Source organism: Eptesicus fuscus, chromosome 12 (genome assembly GCF_027574615.1).
Source record: "Eptesicus fuscus isolate TK198812 chromosome 12, DD_ASM_mEF_20220401, whole genome shotgun sequence".
Classification (NCBI taxonomy): Eukaryota; Metazoa; Chordata; class Mammalia; order Chiroptera; family Vespertilionidae; genus Eptesicus; species Eptesicus fuscus.
In genome coordinates this window covers 34,588,166-34,607,403 of record NC_072484.1, presented here as the reverse complement: position 1 = coordinate 34,607,403, position 19,238 = coordinate 34,588,166, and the positions used below count along the sequence as shown (strand labels likewise).

The following is a 19,238-nucleotide window of genomic DNA, read 5'->3' as shown; positions in this document are numbered from 1 at the left end:
ATATATATATATGGTTACTTAAAAAATGGATTGTATCTCATAAGTTCTAAGCGAGAAATAAAATTTTTAGAAGTATGTTTTAGATAGTCAAGGGGTAGAAAATATCGATGTTTTAAAATAATATATTAAAACAAACATGTTTCAAGTTTTTATATATGTATATTTAACAGATATATACTTACACACAGAATGGAACAAAAGTAGGTTTACAGTTGTGAGTACATGAAACTCTTTATTCTTATTTATTATTTCCCATAAAACAACTATAAACCTACTTTTGCCCCATCCTATATAAATAAAAACAACCATCTAAAATGAGGAAATTTTGTCCAGTGAGTGTGGCTCAGTGACTGAGCATCAACCTATGAACCAGGAGGCCACGGTTCGATTCCCGGTCAGAGCACATGCCCAGGTTTCGGCTCAATCCCCAGTGTAGGGCATGCAGGAGGCAACCAATTAATGATTCTCTCTCATCATTGATGTTTCTATCTCTCTCTCTCTCCTTCTCTCTCTGAAATCAATAAAAATATATTTTAAAAAATAAAATAAATGAAGAAGTTTTTAAAATGAGCATTTGGAAAAGGAAATCTATCAAAATATTAACATTTGTCTCTCTGCCAGGGGATTTTTTTTCCCTTCATCTCTGCTTTGTATTTTATAGTTTTCCATAATTGAGTATGCAGTACTTTAATAAATATCTATTAAATAAGTGAATATTTATTTAAGACATTGAATACAAAAGGGATGGCCAAACCAAGGTTACTCCGAATGCTTTAAATAGTTCAAGATTCTCCTCCCTGTTAATAATTAAAAATAGTGAACATAATCATTCTGGATGTTTGGCATATGAATTTCCTGTAGAAAAAAGAAACTGAGCATAATTTCTATTATTTTTACATACATACGTTTCATATTGTTTGACTTTAATGTTTCATAGATATCTAGTGCAGCAGTTCCCAACAAAACATCAGATTTCAGTGTCTGGTGACTCCATACGCGAAAATGTAATTTACTCATAGGGGTGACGATACTAAAAATGAAGAAAGGTGAAAAAAACTTTTTCATTAAATATCACAATGGGATGCTACATAAATTACAATTAAGTTTTAATGTCTACAATCTTACTATGCCCCTCATAGTTTACTGTGTAAGTAATATTGCTTATATTCTATAACCTTATGAAAAACACCTGGATGTTACATGCTTGCATGATCATTTTCCCTTGTAAAAGAACTATCGTGGCAACTTCATCCACGCATCAACAAAAGTGAAACTGCTCATCATGCTATAAATTGGAAAACTAGTCTTACTTTAGTAGTATAAAAAAGTGAACTTATAAACTAAATCCTTATTTGATGTCAAGTAGTGTGCTCAGCTTGAGATTACTTCATTTAATCTTCAAAGCAACCCTATGAGATGGGGATTTAGCATGTTCATCTTCAGATATAGAAACTCCTATTTAGAGGGTTAAGCACATTGCCCAACATCATACAACCAGTCAGTGGCAGACTATAATCTGAACAAAGCCTATCATTAAAATATATATTAACCTTTTGCACTCAGATGTTGAGATTAAAATTACTCTTTGAATGTATCAATAATTTGAAATATAAAAAAATCCAAATAAATAAGTTTGTATGAAAAGAAACTCGTTTTTTATTCTACTGCCGCGCTTTGTAAAATCTGGGGTATTTAAAAAATTAAATCCTGAGTAGAATAAAGGAATCGAGAAAAAAGCAAGCGAGTGCAAAGGGTTAAAAAGTTCCTCAGTCCGCTACATAATGATTTCAGGATTATGATACCTCACATTTCACACTGCTGAAGACAAATTGTCCAGGACAACTGTCAAATATATAGACTCACTCATGCCATGCTAAATGCCAATAACGAATTATTGTAATGGTAATTTCCAAAGCAAATTTTGGGAAATTTGTATTTGTAATAAATTATATTCAAACTATTTGAGTCATCAATTAGAAAAACAGGAACACTATAAAATTTACCATAGTCTTATGGTTCAAAGCTAGGAAGACAAAATCTTGAAAGCTTTTAATTTTTCTATACCTCATTCTCTCTAAATCGTGATCAAATTTTGGGGGACAAATAAACACTCTCCTCCTCAGAAGTCCACCTATGCCTATAACCCCATCATCATATTTCTACCATCATTTTAATAGTAGTAGGTATTTAAAGTAAACTAAAATATTTTCACTTAATACTGCCTCTCGTTTTTGGTTGTGGTGGGGGTGGTGCTAGTGGTGGTAGTGGTGTGTGTGTAGGGGTGTAATATAATGTATTCATTCTCTTAAAAAATTCTCAAATGTTACTTTGAGGAGAACATATAGTATATACAGGGTGCCCCAAGAAGATGTATACACTCTTTACAGCTGATAGCTCAATTGATGTTTCTTTCTTTTCAGATTTAACCCATTGGCATTAATAATTATTCAAAATGTGTATACATTTTGGGGGGACATGCTGCAGTAAGAAAACATTTCTCTATTAGTTATCTGGGAAATAATAATGGAGATGGAATACAAGGACAGATAAATTTAATATTACTTTGAGAGGACAAAGTATACTGTCAAAGATGGTCTTATCTAAATTATTTCAATTCAACTCTAGAGAAGTCTGAAAAGTCTGCTAGCATAACAATGAAAGCTGTGTTAAAATAACAGGCCAATCTGCTGCAAATTAAAAATTCAGGAGAACATGAGCTATGTGTTCCTCTAAACATCTGGGCTAAATAACAGTACTACCATATGGTACTACTTCAAGAGTTTATTTTTTTCTTAACATTTTAGGCACTGAGGAGTTCATGTCATTATCAGCTTAAGAGTCTCAAAGTATGTATGTGGTGAGCACAGATAGCAGTTGACAGAAAGTTGATGAGCATTCAGTCTATTATTCATTATAGAGGTTGTGACATTTTATAGATTTCATTTGATTTTTGTGAAAATTTTACTCATATACTGTTTAATTTAGATTCAATCTCTAATGAGCCACTAATTAAAAACAAAATCTAAGAAACAATATTGAAATGAATACAAATGACGAGCATTAGAATAGTTTTGTAAATAGGCCTCAAAATGATCTTCAATAAATTCGTGAATTTCACTCACTGGCTCAAAATTATTATAAAGTACATTAAGATGCCTCAGATCTTCAAAAATCTACGTTAAAGAATGATATAGGTAACAATAAAGATTAAAATTAAAAGAATAGGTATATTCAATTTGTTGAATTTACTAGAAATAAATACTATCCACATAAGCATGTATCATGTGAAGAAAAGAGCTTTTATAGTTTCAAATGTCTCATCTGACCATTTAGAAAAACTTTTTTTAAAGTCACTGGTTTATTTCTCTAAGGGGGAAAAAAACCAAAAAATCCAAATGTTAGGTAATGAAAGCAATTTGTGTATTATTAGATACTAGAAGCCCAGTACATGAAATTCGTGCACTCAGGAGGGTCCCGCCACTGCCGCTGCACTCACCAGCAGGGAGTTCGCAGCGCTCCCCCTGTGGTAGTGCACTGACCACCTGGGGGCAGCTCCTGCATTGAGCGTCTGCCCCCTGGTGGTCAGTGTGCATCACAGCGACCGGTTGTTCTGCCATTCGGTCGATTTGCATATTAGCCTTTTATTATATAGGATGAGACAACTAGTTACATTTAAACTATATTTTTATATACATTTGGTCTCCAAACCAAGTATTTTAAAATCCATTTGTTGAGCCGGCTGGTGTGGTTCGGTGGTTGAATGTCAACCCATGAACCAGGATGTCACGGTTCAATTCCCAGTCAGGGCACATGCCTGGTTATGGACTTGATCCCCAGTAGGGGGAGTGCAGGAGGCAGCCAATCAATGAGTCTCTCTCATCATTGATGTTCCTCTCCCTTTCTCTCCCTTCCTATCTCTGAAATCAATGAAAACATTTTTTTAATCCATTTGTTGATAAATCATGCTTATTCTTTCATTTTAGTAAAGAAAATCCTATATAATAAAAGCCTAATATGCAAATTGTCCCTTCAACTGGAAATTCGACCAGGAGACGGAGCTGGCTGGCCAACCGCCTGCGGCCCCTCCCCCCAGCCAGCCTCCTGCATCCCCTCCCCCCAGCCCGGCCCCGATCGGGGAGGGCCAGCCAGACCCCACCCATGTACAAATTCATGCACCAGGCTTCTAGTTTAACCTATAATTTCCTTCAGTGAGTGCTCAAAACCAACATTTGAGGCTTTGTCATTAGTGTTGAAATTGAGCTATATCCTACATCTATGAATTAATACTGGAGAGAACACTAATATATAAACATATACACATGGATATATATTGTAACAGTGTCTAACAGCACAACATTAGAAACCAACTGATCAATAGAGAACTAGTAAAATAAGTGACAGTCCATTCAAACTTAGGAATATTATGTAGCTATATAAGGGAGGTTAGACCTGTATATACTCAGCTAAAAAGATAACTATGTTATATGAACTAGGTATAAAAACAAAGTTGTAGAAGAAAACACATAATATACTTTTCTTAAAGGAAGAAAATCCCGGTGTAGGTCCTATGTGAGCATCATAATAAAACAAAACTATCATTTAAAATTAAATTAAAAAATAAAGTGAGTTACTCATAGCCCTCTATTTCAAACGCTAAGTTAAGTAAAGAGCTGCTAAGAATGGCCCATGACCATGGGTTCCCCCAGCTGTTATTCAGGGGCAATAGCGATAGTATCATCAATTAAACTGGAGAAAGTAAAGAAAAGGAGAGACTAGAAAAACAGAAATATCTAAAGAGAAACAAAAAGGGAACTAGAGGAAGGAGTTCAAGGATGGGGAGAAAAGAAAAAGATGAGAGAGAAGAAAGAAGAAAAGAAAACAAGTGAGACCTTTTAAAAGCTGCATTTCTGCTCAGCTACTAAACAAAATATACTATAGAAAATACTTTCAAACCTACACTGTAAGGGGTTGCTTCCATTTGGGACTGTTTGTATTGTTACATTTTTCTGTCTTCTTTGACTGTCCATCTACTGTAACTTCCACATAAGGACTTGGTCCAAACCAATTCTTTTTATTTTCTTTAAGTTTTGCTGAAATGACTAAAAGAAAAGAAAAAATATTTCAATATTTGAGTTGATAGTTCATCTTCAAATCACTTTAATTTCATAAAGGTTATTTAAGCATTATTACTTTTACTCAGAGGAGCAGGTTTACTCTAAAATATTTACTAATTTTATTCACTCATGAATATTTTCTCCCATCCTAGTAAATTAATATAGGACTTCCCCACACCATCCACCCAAACTCCCATCAGTATCACTGGTATAGTAGCCCACTATCATTATCAATCATCCCAGAACTCTGAGGTCAATTAAATAGTACACTGACAGCCTGGCCAGTGTCACTCAGTGGTTGAGCATCGACCTATAAACCAGGAGGTCATATGGGTTTCGGCTCGGGGGCATGCAGGAGGCAGCAGATCATTGACTATCTCCTCATCATTGATGTTTCTATCTCTCTCTCTCCCTGTTCCTTCTCTCTGAAATTAAAAAAAAAAATTTTTTTTTAAGCAAAAACTTTACCCCCCAAAAAAGTATACTTATAAACTTGGTCAACAAATACTTAGATGTCTACCATGTGTCAGATATTGCTCTAAACTGTGGATAGAGCAGTTTAAAATAGAAAAGACACTGGCTCTCAAGAAAATTAGATCCTAGTTAGTGAAAAATCTTTGTGACGAAAAACAAACTAATGTGGCAGAATGACTTGATAGTAAGGAAGACTTCTGAGGAAGTACTTTTACAAAGCATCTAAATGGCAAGGAGCTAGTCATGTGAAGAATGCAGTTGTAAACAGAGAGAACTTGGCATATCCAAAGAAAAGTACAGCAAGTGGGAAGAATGGTAAATGAAATCACGTTAGGGTGTTAAGCCAAGATAAGGAATTTAGATTTTATTTAAGCATGCTGGAAAGCCACTGGAAGAACAGTTATAAACTAAGATTACTTTTAGCATCTCATAGATCTCCTATTATATTAGCAAGAGCTTCCTAACATTGTGCATCTTAAGATACTGACTCCTTAGCCTTAACCCTTGAGTTTAGTCACTTTTGCCATAAAGTAGCCTTGTCTAAGCCCCTTGGACAGTACAACAAATATATTCCAGTCTAGCAGGGCACCCTATGGTTTCCACAAGTAACAACTCATTGCTTCCCTATAAATGAGGTGATCATAGCCAAGGAAATACTCTACTCCCTGGATATCTACTCTAGCAGATAAGTTTAGAGTAGCGATCACCAACCGGTGGTCTGCAGACCACTGGTGGTCCGTAAGGTTCGAAAGGTTGGTGACCACTGGTTTAGAGAATGCCACTGTCCATCAAGGTGAAGGGACCATTTGTAGATGCTAGCGAAGTTTGTATAGCAGCTACCCAAGTAGCTCAATGTACAGTCCAAAACATAGACAGTCTGGGCATCCTAGCAGGCACAGTTCCAGATGGCAGCCCTGAATCTCTTAACTTCACACAGATCAAATAATTTTGTGTTTTTGTGTTCTGTGCCTTTTCGGTAGCATTCAAACTAGCCACAGACTTACTATTCTAATGATGCATGCACATTCTATAAAGTAGAGCTTCATCATTATTTTGAAATGCTTGTTATAATAAAGTTCAATCTAATTTGAAATCAATATGCATTACCAAAAAAAGGCCCGGCCGGAGTGGCTCAATGGTTAAACATTGACCTATGACCCAGGAGGTCACAGTTCGATTCCCAGTCCGGGCACATGCCCAAGTTGTGGGCTATCCGATCCCCAGTATGAGGGGGGAAAGGGGGTGTAGGAGGCAGCCGATCAATGATTCTCTCACATTATTGATGTTTCTATCTCTCTTCCTCTCTGAAACCAATAAAAAAATATTTTTTAAAAAAGAAAGAAAAGCTGTAAGAGATAATGCTAGAAAAGTAGGCAATAAGGAGCCACTGAGGACATTTAAGTAAAAGAGTACTACTCAACAAATTTACTGGGTGCCCGTAACACATCAGTTATTATTATGGGCACTGAGGAAACAGATGATCAGATTAACACTCAAACATCATTCTTCTGCTGTGGGAAAAATAAATTAAAGGGAGAGAAAAGTAGGGGATAAGAGGATAAGAAGCTAATAGAGTCATCTTAATCAAGAAATTGACAGTGATCACCCTGGTCAGTTTGCACAGTGGTTACAGTGTTGACCTTCAGACCCAAGGGTCTGGATTCAATTCCACCTTGGTTACAGGTTTCCCAGCCCTAGTTGGAGTGAGTGCAGGAGGCAGCCAATTGATGTGTTTCTCTCACATAGATGTTTCTCTTTCTCTCCCTCCTCCCTCCCTTCCACTCTCTCTCTAGAAATCAATGGAAAAAATATCCTCTGTGGGGAGTAAAAAAAAAAATTTGAAAGTGGTTTGGACTAGGGTGGTTAACATGGATATGGGGAAAAGTAACTATTTCCTAAGGAGAACCAATAGGATTAGATTCCATGTGGAAGTCGGGAAAAGAAGCAAGAAGGATACCTCCCAGGTCTCTGGCATGAATAGCTGGATAGAAGATGGTATCATTTAATAATATGGAAAAGAACATGATTGAGGAGAGTGGAATGGGCCAGAAATCAAGAGTTTTATAATGAGTGTATAAAATTTGAGATGCTTATGGAACATCTAAGGGGAAACACTAAGTAAGAAGCATATTTCAGAACAGAATAAATATATTCAAGTGTGGACCAGACTCATCTCTGATTAATGTGTACTATAAAGTTCTAGTACTTAATACAGAACCAAATTCAATCATAGGATTGCCACAGAAAAATATAAAAATCCTACTTTTAATTCGTTTATCGTTTGAGAAAAGAGGAAACAAGCCCAAACAATTATGCAAAAATATTATGTCTCTGGGGGCTCTTGTGGTCCTCTGAAACTGATTAAATCTAGAACAAAGAGCAAATGCAGACCTGATAGGAAGAAAATATTCTGCCCTTAATGGCTTTTTAGGGTTCAAACTTTTTTTTTTTTTAATATATTTTATTGATTTTTTACAGAGAGGAAGGGAGAGGGATAGTGAGTTAGAAACATCGATCAACTGCCTCCTGCACACCTCCTACTGGGGATGTGCCTGCAACCCAGGTACATGCCCTTGACCGGAATCGAACCCGGGACCTTTCAGTCCACAGGCCGATGCTCTATCCACTGAGCCAAACCGGTCAGGGCAGGGTTCAAACTTTTGAAAGCTATTTTACCACCCAACCTCACAAAGTCATTTCAGGAAATTTTAAATGGGTAAATGAAAGAGGAAGGGAAACTAACACCAACTATTAGAATTTACAGTGTGTCCGATGCTTAAATATTGTCATTCCAATACTCATCATGACTATTCTATGAGGTAGGCATTATCATCTTAATTTTTAAAATATATTTTATTGATTTCAGAGACGAAGGGAGAGGGAGAGAGAGATAGAAACATCAATGATAAGAGAGAATAATTAATCTTGCATGCCCCACACAGGATTGAGCCCACAATTAGGGCATGCGTCCTGACCGAGAATCGAACCCTGACCTCCTGGTTCATAGATCAATGCTCAACCACTGAGCCACACTGGCAGGGCATCATCTTAATTTTTACACATAAAAAGACAAGTTTAACAAAATTTAAAAGTTGCTGCAGGATCACTGTAAAGCCTGAGAAGGAGAAATTATTTAAGTCTCAAATTTCAAAGTTTAAATGGAATAAAACTTTTGTTACCGTCCTAATATTATAAAATGTCAATGTATTACATTCCTGAAATTTAAATTTCCATACTGAATTAACAGAATAAAAGAAGTGTAAATTATAAACTGGAAGTAAAGAAACCAGAAAAAAGTCAGCATTATCTGTCACGTGAGCTACTGCAAGAGACCTCTGTCTATTTTTACTCTCATTTCTCTAATCCTACCACTCACAGCTCCTAGAATTATCTTCCTTAAATAGATGTGATCATGTCAGTACTTTTCAATGATTCTTTAATGCCTTCAAAATGAAGTTTTTAACTCTTCTGGGGCATTTTACATAATTTACTATGTACTCTCAGCCTCCTCCAATACCAAATCCCACCCAGCCCCTAGTACTATTCTAACCACCAGTAACTGCTGTTCCTCACAAGGGCCATGCACTTTCATGCCTTTATGTGCTACACCTGCCCTTTTCCACCCAATAAAATGCTACTTCTTAAAAAACAAATGCCCCTTTCTCTTTGATTGCATACTTCTTTAAATCTAAGAAGTTAATTGTTCTGCCTCTATGCTTCCATAGCATTTTCATATTTATATATGTCTCCTACAGCTTTTCATTTTTAGTTTTTTAGTAAGTGTATTAGTTTATACTTGGTTTAATTCACTCTGTAATAACCTTCATGGCAAGGATGTAGTCAGTCTTTATCACTCCTATAGCACTTAGTGATTTAAACCTGAGAAACATTTAAAACATTTGTTGAACCAAATGATTAGTCATAATAGAAAACAAGTTTCCCTGCTTTACAGTTTGTGTCTGTCTATCTGTCTGTCTCTGTCTCTCTCTTTCTCTCTCTCACATACACACACACACACACACACACACACACACACACACACACTATCCACTGCAGATAGATAGATAGATAGATAGATAGATAGATAGATAGATAGATAAACAGACAGATAGATAGTTTTGTGGTACTTATTAGTGTTCTTCTGATCCTTCTGTTCTGAAGGCCAGTGCTTTGAATTAATTTCAGTCCTTCATCTTACCTCTCTAGTGCAAAATAAAAACTTGGTAATTTAAATATAAAGAAAATAAGTGACTCCCCTTTATCCAACCTATTTTGCCAACCAGGAGGCTAGTGAGAACAGAGTAAAATAAGTAAGGTTGCTGAGACCAGTAATTTACCTTATGATGGGCTGATAAGAGATGAAACCAGTTAGGCAAGGGCTACTACCTCTGTGGGTCAGAAGTCATGATAGGCCTCTGTGGCAAAACTACATCTTGCTGGGCAGAATTGGATATATACTCTTGACTTTAATTCTCATTAGTAATAACTAAAATCAAGATGGTTTCTCTTCCTCAAATGATGAGTTATGAGTAAAGACTGAGACTAAGAAATTTCTAGGAAATACCAAAGTACTTATTTTGCCAATATAGTATAATGTTAGCATATAGCAAACATCATATAACACAGATAAATTCAGTATAGCTGAGGTTATATATAGAACATAATTAAACAGAAAATGGCTAGAGAAAAGGATATAAGAAAACAGATTTACATCCAAGATAAGGGACCCACACAACAGGATTAGAGAAAAAGAGTGGATGATCCAGGAAATGCAAAAGTAAAAATCAGCAGAATCTAATATGGACAGGGATATAAAGGATAATGGAAAAAGAGGTAAGAAAAATTTAAATATGTGATCCAACAGTTAGTCTCTTGATAGTTTACACTTACATTCTGGCCATAAATTAAACTTTCACAATAAATATAAATGGTCTTTCTCAAAACAGTACAATTCTAACCAGTCATTTTGGCTCTTTTTTTAAAAAAGTATATATTTTTATTGATTTCAGAGAGGAAGAGAAGGGAGAGATAGAAACATCAATGATGAGAGAGAATCATTGATCGGCTGCCTCCTGCACGCCCCCTACTGGGGATCGAGCCCATAACCTGGGCATGTGCCCTTGACTAGAATCGAACCTGGGACCCTTCAGTCCCCAGGCCGACACTCTATCCACTGAGCCAAACCAGCTAGAGCTGGCTCCTTTTCAATTTAAAAAAAAAAAAATGTTTTGATTAATAATGTTAAGAAAGACAAAGTAAAATAAGCAGCCAATCTTATAAAAGATTTAGACTTAGATTACTGTTAAAATATTAAATTAGATATGAGTAATCCTAGGTGAAGAAAGAAATGAGGCATTAGGGGGAATATACTACTCTGTACTTATACAGTACAGAGTAGTATATTGACTTTAAATTTTAAATATGAAGGACCGAGCAATCAAATTATAGTTTTCCAACTTATACACTGTCTTCTAACCATGTGACAAAGATGTTAATATCCTCAGTTCACAGATAAGGAAAAAGATATTAGTGACAAACACAAGGTATATAACTACTAGAGTCCCAGTGCATTTGTCCCCTTGTGCACTTGACTCTCACAGTCCGGGAGCCCCCAGGGGATGTTCTACTGACGGCTTAGGCACAGTCTGGCCTCCCTCTGCGGGAGGTGACCAGGCAGGCCAATCAGGGGACGGCACTGCCCTCATCACCCCACTGCTGCTGCCACCAGCCAGCCTCCCTCTGCAGGAGGCGACTGGGCAGATGTGGGGAAGGCGCTGCCCCCATCACCCCGCTGCTGCTGCTGCTGGCCTCCCTCTGTGGGAGGCGACCAGGTGGCTTATCAGGGGACAGCACTGGCCACCACTGGTAGCTGCTGCCTCCCCCGCATCGCCGTCCCCTCCCTCTGCCACTGGCATGCACCTTGACTGGCCTGGCACTGCCTGCTCGCTGGCCCTGCCCCATGCCGACTGGTCATTCTGCTGTTCAGTCGATTTGCATATTACGCTTTTATTATATAGGATTAAGTAATCAGAAAGAGGACTAAAATCCAGGGACATTAAATCCCCTGAAGAGAATAATTAGTCTATACAGATTTGTTGATAAAACTGGGGGCTGGGGCTTAGATGACCTCCCCAAAAGTTTAACTGCAGAAGTTCAAATGGCACACTAGTCAAAATATTAAAAGTATTTATGATTTCCTATTATAATTTTTGCATCTATCTGACAAATCATACAGGTAAGCTATTGCCCAACACAAGGATCAATACAGGTATATTTAATACCAGACAAATGTTAAAAGATCATTTAAATGCCAATGGAAGTTCCCAAAGATGCTACCTCAATGAACTGCCTTGATCTCTGTGAAAGAGTAGCACAAAAGACAATATTTCCTATTCAACTCAAACTTGAACAGCTAGACGGCTATTCAGGTTATGTCCACACATTAATTAGATTCAAGTTACAGAAGGTGTTACTAATGTACTGGTACTATACTATCTTATTTTATGTAAATGCCAAAAAGGAAAGGTGAGGCTGCCTTTTGTTTGATACTCCTAAAAAGAATATAGGGAAATTAAAACTCATTCAAGTTCTCTAAACAATTCATTTATCAACAGCGCTATGAATTATTCTTTTAAACCTCTATTTTGCTACAATCCTACATAATAAAAGGGTAATATGCAAATTGACCCTAACAGCGGCATGACCGGGAATGACCAGTTGCTATGACGCGCACTGACCACCAGGAGGAGCTCAGCTCAGCTCAGCCACAAGCCGGGCTGATGGCTGTGAGCACAGCAGCAGTGGCAGGAGCCTCTCCCACCTCCTCAGCAGCGCTAAGGATGTCTGACAGGTGGACATCCCCCAAGGACTCCCAGGCTGCCAGAGGGTGGAGGTTGGGCTGAGGGACCCACCCTCCCCCAAGTGCACGAATTTTCATGCACCAGGCAACTAGTTTATAATAGATATCATGTCTCTGAGATAAATATCCTGCCCTGGCCGGTTTGGCTCAATGGCTAGAGCATCGGCCTGTGGACTAAAGGGTCCCATGTTTGATTCTGGTCAAGGGCATATACCTCAGCTGAAAGCTTATTCCTGTCCCTGGTTTGGGTATGTGTAGGAGGCAACCAACTGATGTGTCTCTCTCACATTGATGTTTTTTTCTCTCTCTCTGTCTCTCCTGCTCCCTTCCACTCTCTCTAAAAATCAATGGAAAAAAATATACTCAGTTGAGGTTGGATGGTATTATATGGCAAAATAGCTTTCAAAAGTTTGAACCCTAAAAAGCCATTGAGGGCAGAGTATTTTCTTCCTAACAGGTCTGCATTTGCTCTATGTCCTAGATTTAATCAGTTTCAGAGGACCACACGAGCCACCAGAGACATAATATTTTTGCATAATTGTTTGGGCTTGTTTCCTCTTTTCTCAGACTATAAATGAATTAAAAATAGGAGCAGGAATGCAACATCAGGTGGCATGTTAAAAACATTAATCTGGAGGAATTCCAAGATGGTGGTAGATTAAGTGGAAGCTACACTGACACTCTCCCAGGACCAAATTAGAATTACAACTAAAATATAGCAAAACCATCTGAATAATCAAGTGAAGACTAGCTGGAAAGGATCCTGATAACCAAGGAGGTAAAGTAGAGACCGCATAGAGACTGATGCTGCATTCATTGTATTCTATCCCTACGAACTGAACTGCTTTCAAGCCAGAAGCAAATGCATTCCAGCAAAATGAGACTTTTCACCTAAAACTAATCTCATAGATATGAAATGATAGAAATAGCAGTGGGGAATGTTAGGGATAGAAATAGAATAGTAGAGACTAGCTGTAGTTATAAGACATATAATCATGCTCTGTTAACCATAATGGTTTTGTTCTGATTAAAGAAAGCATATTCAGATCTGGCTGGGAGTTGTACACCTCGGACCTGGGTTAACCTGGAAATGCAGTCCATCCTGGAGAATTGCCTATAACCATGGAAAGATGAACAAGCTTGTTGGCAAGACAATGGAGTCCCAGAGGTGCTCCCCTCCCAGCTCTCATTGCCTGTATTCTGTAACCATTACACCCATTTTTATTCCTTTTGCCTACTTCTCCATGCCTGTAATACCCATTTGTATTCCTTTTGCATATCCATTCTTATTCCTCTTGCCTTCTTCCCTATGTAATCTTTGTTCTTCTACCCAATATAAGCAGCTGGGTTATAGGTGGGGTGTAGAGCAGATCTTCATAGATGACCCGCTGCTCTCTCATACTACTGGCATTACTGGAATAAACGTTCATACGTGATTTTTAAAAAAATTACTCTGAAAGTAACATACTTGGTTGGTATGGTTAGAGGAAGAAACAAAGACAGAGATATTAGTTAAGTAACAATAGCAATGAAAGAATTTAAACACATTTCTCAAAAAAGATATACAAATGGTCAATAGCACGTGAAAAAAATGCTCAACATCATTAGTCATCAGAAAAATGGAAATCAAACGACATGTTATACAACTTCACACCCATGAGGATGTCTATAATCAAAAAGCAAATAGCACAAGTGCTGGCAAGGATGTGGAGAAAAAGGAACCCTAGTACACTATTGCAGACTGGTACAACCACTATGGAAAACAGTGTGGAATTTCCTCAAAATTTTAAAATGGAACTGCCATTTGACCCAGTGATTCCACTTGTAGGAATATATCCTAAGAAGCCTGAAACACTAATCAGAAAAGAATATATGCAGCCCTAGCTGGTTTGGCTCAGTGGATAGAGCATCAGCCTGCAGACTGAGGGGTCCCAGGTTTGATTCGGTCAAGGGCACATGCCTGGGTTGCGGGCTTGATTCCCATTAGGGGACGTGCAGGAGGCAGCCGATCAGTGGTTCTCTCTCATCATTGATGTTTCTATCTCTCTTTCCCTCTCCCTTCCTCTCTGAAATCAATAAAGATTAAAAAAAAAAGAATATATGCACCCCTACATTCATAGCATTATTTACAATAGCTAAGATCTGGAAACAGCCCAGTAGATAAGTGGACAAAAAACCTATGGTACATTTATACAATGGAATACTATGCAGCTGTAAAAAACAAGAATCTATATTACCCTTTGAGACAACATGGAGGGACCTGGAGATTATTATGCTAAGCGAAATAAGCTAGTTATGATATAACTTATATGTGGAATCTAATGAACAAAATAAACTGACAAACAAAATAGATTCAGAAACATGGAAGCATGCAACAGACTGCCAAATCTCAGAGGAAAGGGGGGAGGGGAGGGGGAAAGAGACAGGAGATTAACCAAAGAATTTATGTGCATATATGCATAGCCCATGGACACAGACAATAGTGTGGTGAAGGTCTGGGGATGGGGTGGGAGCGGGTAGGAGGGGATCAAAGGCAGAGAAAAAAAGGGAACATCTGTAATACTTCCAACAATAAAGATAAATTAAAAAAAAAAAAAAAGATTCAACTCCCTTAAAAAAAGCAAATAGCAAACATTGGCAAGGATATATATAAACTGAAACATGGCTGGTGAGAATGTAAAATGATACGGGATACTTTGAAAATTTGGAATTCCTCACCATGCTAAACATGGCTATTATATGATCCACGATTCCACTCCTAGGTATATACCTAAGAGAACTGAAAATGTACATTTTCATAAAATTTTGTACATGAATGTTCATAGCATATATATATATATATATATATATATATGCCTAATATGCGAAGTGTCCCCTCAGGAGTTTGACCGTGAGACCAGGAATTCCATCGCTTGCTTTGACCACCAGGGGGGCGGTGCAGAACAAAGGAAGGCCCTGGCTGGCAGCCAGAAGGCTCCAATTGGCCCTGATAAACGACCAGGCCTAGGGACCCTACCCGTGCACGAATTTCATGCGCCAGGCCTCTAGTTATTCATAACAGCCAAAAAGTGGAAACAACCCAAACACCAATCAACTGATAAATGGATAAATAAAATGTGGTATGTCCATACATGCAATATTATTTGACAAAAAAAAAAAAAAAAGAAATTAAATACTAATACATGTTATTCAAGAATGAATTTCCTGAAATAAAAATGTAAATTTAGCCCTGGCCCATGTTGCTCAGTGGTCAGAGCACCAGCCTAAACAGCAAAGGGTTGCAAGTGCACACTATGCCCCTGCCCATCCGCCCATCGGGGCACATGTGTCTCTCTCACATCATTGTTTCTTCCTCTCTCCCCTCCCTTCTTCTCTCCCTTCCTCCCACACTCTTTTTGAAAAGCAATGGGGAAAATATCCTTGGGTAAGGACTAACAACAACAAAAATGTAATTTTTACATATCTACACATTTTGTTCATTTGTTCATTCATTAAGCAAATATTAATTCAGCACCTGATATGTAACAGCCACTAAAGATTTTCTTATCTTAAGGTTATTTTTTATGTTGGGGGGCAGGGGGAGTAAAGTAGTGGGTCTTTTAAAGACTTACCAGTGATCTGAAGTTGTGATTTCATGGTCAGGCTACCCATTGAACCAAGCTGTGATCCACTGTCAGACATACCACCAATAGGACAGCAAACCTGAACATGGCAAAGGAAAAACTTGTAAACATCAAAAATTCCCATTTTAAAAATATGTAAATGGGGCTAACCAGGCCATTTCCACATCCCACTGAATGCAACATAATAACCAGTGGTCTTCACATTGCTAAATATAATTTTCAATTCTAAGTATTCATCTTGCCTAACCTACCAGAAAAATCTGACATGATTGATCATTCCTCCTTCTGAGGTTTACCATCTTTCCTTGAGTTTCGAAGACACATTCTCTAGGTTTATGTCCTACCCTCACTGATTACTCCTTCTTAAGTCTCCTCTGACAATTCCTTCTCTTCTGTCCGCTCTTTTAATGTTGGAGTAACCTAGGGCTCAGTTATTGGTTCCCTCTTATCCTGATACTCAGTTCCTCAAAAATATCATCCATTCTGCACAGCAAAAGAAATAAAATGAAAAGGAAGCCCACTGTATGGTAGAACATATTGACCATGATACATCTGATAAAGGGTTAATTTCCAAAATATATAATGAGGATGTGAGGGCGATCTGGCTGCGACATCTGTCACCCCATTGATCGCCAGGGTTGATTCGGCTGATCTGGCTGGCTAGGCGGGTGTCCCCCCTCCTCCCTCACCGATCCATGTGCGTCCCTCCCGAAGCTGCGCGCTCGGTCGAAGAGGACGACCTTCCCCCCAGAGGAGAGGACCGGTCTTCGGTCAAGGGTATACGAGTAGCTGCGCTCCCCTGCTAGAACCTCCAAACAAGCTCTCAAAATATATAATGAACTCATACAACTTAACAAAAGGAAGACAAACAATTCAATTAAAAAATGGACAAAGGACCTAAATAGACACTTCTCCAAAGAGGACATACAGAAGGCCGAGACATATGAAAAAAGTCACTGATCATCAGAGAAATGCAAATTAAAACGACAATGAGGTATCACCTCACACCTGTCAGAATGGCTACCATTAACAAATCAACAAATGACAAGTCCTAGAGAGGATGTGAAGAAAATGGAACCCTAGTACACTGCTGGTGGGAATGCAGACTGGTGCAGCCATTATGGAAAGCAGTATGGAGTTTCCTCAAAAAATTAAATATGGAGCTGCCATTTGACCCAGTGATCCCACTTTAGGAACATATCCTAAGAAACCTGAAACACCAATCAGAAAGAATGTATGTACCCTATGTGCATAGCAGCACAATTTACAATAACTAAGATCTGGAAACAGCCCAAGTGCCCATCAGTAGATGAGTGGATAAAAAAGCTGTGGTATATTTATACCATGGAATACTACGCAGCAGTAAAAAAGAATCTATTATCCTTTGAGACAGCATGTAGGGACCTGCAGAGTATCATATTAAGTGAAATAAGTCAGTCAGAGAAAGACCAGTATCACATGATCGCACTCATATTGGAATATAAGTAACAAAATAAACTGATAAGTGCAGAATCGCATGGGGGCAGGGGCAGTGTGGAGGGGGCAAGAGATCAACCAAAGAACTTGTATGTATATATGCATAACCCACAGACACAGACAATAGGATGGTGAAGGCCTGGGGTAGGGGACGGGGTGGGTTACAAGGAGTCAATGGAGGAAAAAAGGGTACATAGGCTATACTTTCAACAATAAAGATTTACATAATTAAAAAAATAAAAAATATATCATCCAGTGGTATGGCTTTACATATCATCTATATACCAGAGAGTTCCAACTTTATATTTCTACTAGAGCCCTAGTACATGAAATTCATGCACTCAGGGGGGTGGAGGGGAAGTCCCTCAGCCCAGCCTGCACCCTCTTGCAGTTCGGGAGCCGTCAGTCGGACATCCTTAGCACTGCCACAGAGGCGGGAGAGGCTCCTGCCACTGCCACTGCACTTGCCAGCCATGAGCCCAGCTTCTGGCTGAGCAGCGCTCCCCCGTGGGAGCACACTGACCACCAGGGGGCAGCTCCTGCATTGAGTATCTGCCCCCTGGTGGTCAGTGTGCATCATAGCAACCGATCGTTCTGCTGTTCGGTCGATTTGCATATTAGCCTTTTATTATATAGGATTTGTTATATGAATCATGCTGTTTTCACATGGAGATTAACTCTTCCCTGATTAATGACTAAAGAAGATGTTACAGTTTTTCATTTAATATAACTCAATAGTCATTTATTTAAGGATTTGCTGTGTATCAGGCACTGTTTTGGGCTTCTGGGTTTCATCAATGAACACCACAAAACCCCTGCTCATCTGGAGTTTATATTCTAGCCTAGAGTGTCAAAACCCACAAACTACCAAGTGAATTACTTAGTATGTCAGAAAGTGATATAGTCTGTAGAAGAAAATGACCAGGATAGGTGGAACAGATTGTAAAATTGACAAGAGATCAAATAGAATAAAGATCCCTAAGGCTAGAGCATGCTAGAATAACAAGGAAGTAAGTGCCTGAGTAGGGGAGCAGAATAGAAGGAAATCAGGAAGTTGGAAGTACATATAATATTAGGTCTTTTAGATAAGAGTCATCCTGACTGTGTACAGAATAGATACTGAAGTTAGACAAGGGTAGAAACAAGAAGACCTTTTAGGTCAGTGGTCGGCAAACTCATTAGTCAACAGAGCCAAATATCAACAGTACAACGATTGACATTTCTTTTGAGAGCTGAAAACTGACTTCTGTGCATGGGCCACGAAGTTTCAATCACACTGTACATGCGTGCCCGCACATGGTATTTCGTGGAAGACCCACACTCAAGGGGCCAAAGAGCCGCATGTGGCTCGCGAGCTGCAGTTTGCCGACCACTGTTTTAGGTTATTACCATAATCCAGGGAAAAGACTGCCATAATCCAGGGAAAAGGTAGCTCTGAACATACTGGTGGTAGAGGTAGTGAGAAATGGTTGAATTCTGGATGTATTTTGCAAATAGCGACAAAAGAATTTGCCTGCAGTTTGGAAGGCAAACATTAAAGAAAGGAGTTAAGGGTGACTCCAAGGTTTTTAGCCTGATCATCTGAAAGGATGGAGTTGCCATCAACTGAGATAATTTATGGGGAAGATGAGTTCATTTTGGGATGTGTTAACCTTTTGCACTCGGATGTCGAGTGTGACTCGATACGGTTAA

At 38.5% G+C, this 19,238-nt stretch overlaps 1 protein-coding gene across 4 annotated transcripts in view; it reads right to left on the bottom strand.

The window, feature by feature from the left end:
* ITCH (itchy E3 ubiquitin protein ligase) overlaps positions 1-19,238 on the bottom strand; it is a 110,254-nt gene that overhangs the window by 69,537 nt on the left and 21,479 nt on the right. For 2 of the 4 annotated variants that reach the window (XM_008149714.3, XM_054723631.1), the window contains exons 3-5: positions 16,059-16,149; positions 4,958-5,099; positions 906-1,030 (exon numbers count right to left, since the gene is read on the bottom strand). In XM_008149714.3, coding sequence (XP_008147936.1) covers positions 906-1,030; positions 4,958-5,099; positions 16,059-16,128 — 337 coding nt within the window. In that variant the 5' untranslated portion in view covers positions 16,129-16,149. Of the gene's footprint in view, positions 1-905; positions 1,031-4,957; positions 5,100-7,001; positions 7,067-16,058; positions 16,150-19,238 lie in introns of those variants that run through there. The other 2 variants (XM_054723630.1, XM_054723632.1) reach the window with 2 other exon arrangements.